This window comes from Leiobunum rupestre, chromosome 10 (assembly GCF_980474605.1).
Source record: "Leiobunum rupestre chromosome 10, qqLeiRupe1.1.hap1, whole genome shotgun sequence".
Taxonomy (NCBI): Eukaryota; Metazoa; Arthropoda; class Arachnida; order Opiliones; family Sclerosomatidae; genus Leiobunum; species Leiobunum rupestre.
Window position 1 is genome coordinate 42,271,832 of NC_143393.1, and position 4,283 is coordinate 42,276,114.

Genomic DNA, 4,283 nt, shown 5'->3' on the forward strand with positions numbered 1-4,283 from the left:
ATATTGTTTCGCTAAACTTAAGTTATCATATATTTACAAATATATATTTATATAAATTTAAGGAGTTTCAACAAACAAGCTAACTGAAACGCTTAGCAGCGTGTCATAAAAATTTGCCAATGGCAGTGGATGTCTTAACTTCATCCATAAATATATTTGACTGATAATTTTACTAACAACGTTCAATTTAGAAAAATAGTAAAATACCCATTATTGAAATAAACGTTTAAGCTATTTATTGTTTAATAAAAAAAACATGTTTCCTATATATATTTAACAGTAAAATCTTTTCATACAACCGTCTGCGCTGATGGGTATTTGCTTAAACCATTCTCACTCTCCTTTTTACTATTATTAACCATAGACTCTTCGGATCCCACATGATTACTCACCAAACTGCTGACGTTGAAAGCCGAACTGGACTTCTTCGCGATGATCGTCAATGGCTGATCGTTGTGTAAGTGATTCATTTCAAAGGAACTTCCGCCGCGACCCGCTTCAGGGTCTGATAAACGAGATATAGTAGATGATGTCATGGCATCTACCGCGGGGTCATTCTCTGGTATACCGTTCTTTAATTTACTATTAGTCGAATTCTTTAGGCTTGATTTTAAACCACCTATTTCGTCCCTTTTTGATTTCCCTGATGTAGGAGTGCCAGCCACGTCATTGGTCAACTGTTCGTTTTTCTTTTTATCTTTGTTCTTTCGTAATTGAAGAACAACTGGAAGTTTATTGGAACCACTCTTGACTTTAACTGAATTTGTTCTAGGGTTTGTTTCATCATCCACTTCCTCACTTATCGATTCTAAATGCTTTTCGCCTCCGGATCCATCTGAGCCTTGGATAGGAATGTCATCTGACCAAAAGAAAGAAAGTTTCTTTTAATACTTAGTTTTTAAAATGATAGGATTTCAGTCTTGCTAATTACAATGCCATTTAATGGCTTTAAATCTCGCCTCGTTATTACCTGAAGAGCTTCATTTTCGAACCATCTTTAGTTACCTTAATTCTAACAATAATAAAAATCTTGCCTGGTAATTTCTTTGTGCGAAAGGAAGCATTCGTGATGATGGCTTTGGAAACAACGGTGGAAGAAGTTGTTGGGGAGAGAGCAACACTGATTCCCATGGGTCCATCCGTCGGTTGACCAGACGGATTTGTTTTCAATGAATTCCTTATTGCGTTACTCACCTACATTTAAAAAATATTATTAGAAAAGACTAACTCAATGAAAAGACTAAACTAAGTGGACAGAGGTAGAACTTACCATAAGTACTTCAGGCATTAATTCTATTGTGGCACGAAAGTGAATGTCGTCTAATGTTTGACTACCCGGGAAGTTTAGACCATTAAACCTGTAGTTAAAGGAAATGGATATTAGATACTAGTTAGAAAGAGAGAAAAATAAAGGGAACTGTACATAGAATAATAAACAGCGTGTATTATTTCTAATAAAAAATCGGATGACATTGGTATTCTAGGAGTGGTTTGAGATACGGGTAGTCCGCAACTGCTAACTTCCAAAGCCACTGACGTCCGTTGTCTTCCAGTACCTTGTTTCACTATTCTGCAATAAACAGTTGAATTATATTATATACTATTGTCAATAGGCCTTTCTATAAAGAAATATTGGCTTTTTTGTTTTGATGTTACTGCTGCGTCATGAGAGACGTATCAATGACGTTTCATTACAAAAAGCCCTAGGCTGCGTTCAACAACTCAACAAAGTATCTGATAAATTATTTTCGTCGACACCATTGCTAACATGACGTAGGATCTTGTTGAACCCTTTTTACACTTGTTGTAAATTTTGTAAAATATCATCTGCAGCTAGCCTTACTCAGTGCTGCAACATCACGTGACCGGAAAAACCTGCTAAAAAACCGATGAATACGTTGCTCAACGAACAGGCAACATGACGTCAAAACTGGAAGTCTAAAAACCGCTGACATTTTTCAGAGTAACTGAACACAACCCAGGACATAAGGGTAAATTCGACAAGGCACCATGTTTTTAAGTATACACTGAACTGAACTTATACGTATTTCGTGACCAATGAGCTACATAAAAACAAGTTCAGCAAGCGTAACTTATTTTATGGAAAGGCCTATTGCTGACAAGAGATATAAAACGTAAGCAGCAACTAACCGGGAACATGTCTTGCACAAAGATTGATGGGATACTCTGGACATTAGACTGATATGTCTATTGTATACTTGCATCAATACTTTCATTAGATGTAGCCTATTACTAGCATTTATTCTTTCAATCTCAGAATAAGGTCCAATGTTTATGACTCTGTTGTCACCATATTCTAACCGACTTAATGCCGTCTCTGTTAAAGTTAAGTTTGAAGCACCAAAAGGCTGTAAACATATAAGAAGGGTTGAAATTGACCAACTCGTTTAATTAATATATTTTTACATACCTCATGGTATATCGAAGGTTTAGAGGTGGACGGAATTCTAAATGACCACACTACTGCTTTACCTTCCGAATCAAGAACTTCCTAATTATTTAATTTGTATTTAATACCTATTATTACTGTGGAAAAAAAAGTTCAAAATACCAACCAAGTTGTATATTCCCAATAGGATTATTTCAACACACCTAAAATTCTACATTTTAAGAAATTAGGGTATAAGTTTAACATTTAATAAGATTTTGTTTAATTTCCTAATAAAAACCTTCTGTTTTCCTCTTGCAGCCTCTGTCAAATAGATTCCAATTAATGTTGGCACAAATTGCAAACAAAATATCTGTAAAGTTTCTTCTGATGACCTAAAGAAGGTGAATAGCTGCTCACATATTGGCTGCAATAGCTAAGCAAAATTTTGGTGTCAATAACTACGAATATGTAAAATTGTCTCAAACATAGTTCATATTTACATCATTATGATATTTTTTCTCTTCAAGAGCAGTAAATATGGATTGAATTAGCTCAGAATTATTCGAAATTATGTTTGCAAAACTATGAACTTCATTATCGCTTAGGGTCTAGAAAATAAAAACGTTATAGCATTAAAAAATATTCTTTTAAACCTTTAATAGAAAATATAATTTCACACCTTATAATCAGCTAGCCATTCTTTGACCAGCTGTTCAGCCATAGCCAAAGATTGCCGAAAATATCATTCCACAAAACCTTAAAAATTAACTATTAAAAATATTTTCCTCAAACCTCATTCTCTATGACTAAAAACAAAAATTTATATCATTTATTAAATTTAAGCCAATCTTTCCTTCTCAAAAATATTCCTAGCATTACAGGAAATATATATTATAAAATATAAAAGTAGAAGGATATTCATCCAAGGGCAAATAAAGGTATATTAAGTACTTTATTATTTTAACTGTAGAGGGGAGAGGGTAATGACTGCTAAATTAAATTTTGTGTAAGTAAACGTATTTTGTATCCATTTACCTTGTCCAGCATAAGCACAATTTTGCCCTTGGTAAGCCACTACTCAGTTTGAGCACTCGAGTTAAAAACTAATGAACCAAGGCTTAGTAAAAATTGGTGCTAGCTAAAACAGAATAGTAGATTGAACAAAAACTAGAAGTATAAAATAAATTTCAGAAATATATCAAAATTCTCTCAATATCTCAGTTTTCTCATAATTCAATAATTAAATTTTCGAGATTTTCAAGCAGAATGGAAATGACCGGTGGCTAAAAAATTGGCTAGGTCCTAGAGATCCATAGAGATAGAAAATAAGTAAAGACTAGAGAAGATTACGGCGTAAATTTACATTGTTTTTGACCGGGAAATTTTATCCTCCTCCCGGCCCCAGTATGAGAACTGATGAGATAGGTAAGATTGGCTTGGCGTCGTTTGGCGCCACCTTTCGATTGGCAGAGTAACTAGTATTAGGCGGAGATTTCAATTTACAAATAAAGGCTTAATTTAGTTCTTTTTACAGCGTGTCGATGGCGCTACGTAATCTGCCCATCTCATGATCTCTCTCATGAGCTCATATATTGGCGAAGAGGGCGGCACTCACGGTCTACTTATTTTCTATCTCTATGGTAAAATCTGAAGTGGGCTGAGCTGAATCAGCTGATCTGAACTGATCTACTACCTACGATTAGGAAGCACAAAAGCGTTAAGCGAAAAATGTGAGGTGGTTAGCACTTTCGTCTCGCAGCAAGAGGAGCCGGGTTTGAACACAGTTTTGGGCACTGTGTGATAACTCTGTGATACTCCTTCTACGTAGAGTTTGAAAGTTCTCTTCCCACTGGTTAAAGGGGTTTTCCCTCGGTTCTTCGGTTACTCCTTC

At 35.0% G+C, this 4,283-nt stretch overlaps 1 protein-coding gene across 1 annotated transcript; it reads right to left on the reverse strand.

Moving 5' to 3' along the window:
* Window positions 1-221: 221 nt before the first annotated feature.
* Hyccin (PI4KA lipid kinase complex subunit hyccin) lies at window positions 222-3,688 on the reverse strand. The gene is made up of 11 exons (XM_090159965.1): window positions 3,428-3,688; window positions 3,072-3,148; window positions 2,893-3,000; window positions 2,691-2,825; window positions 2,577-2,621; window positions 2,432-2,512; window positions 2,152-2,369; window positions 1,424-1,570; window positions 1,271-1,358; window positions 1,035-1,194; window positions 222-859 (listed from the first exon to the last, which is right to left on the reverse strand). The coding sequence occupies exons 2-11, from the start codon at window positions 3,111-3,113 to the stop codon at window positions 291-293; spliced, it is 1,593 nt and encodes a 530-aa protein (XP_090016091.1). The 5' UTR covers window positions 3,114-3,148; window positions 3,428-3,688; the 3' UTR covers window positions 222-290.
* Window positions 3,689-4,283: the final 595 nt, after the last annotated feature.

Excerpts from the sequence above, each read along its gene's own strand:
- Hyccin (XM_090159965.1), bottom strand. The coding sequence starts at position 3,113 with ATGGCTGAACAGCTGGTCAAAGAATGGCTAGCTGATTATAAG. Across the intron at positions 1,571-2,151 it reads TTGTGCAAGACATGTTCCCG|AATAGTGAAACAAGGTACTG; the intron begins GTTAGTTGCTGC and ends TGTTTATTGCAG. Across the intron at positions 860-1,034 it reads TCGCACAAAGAAATTACCAG|ATGACATTCCTATCCAAGGC; the intron begins GCAAGATTTTTA and ends TCTTTTGGTCAG.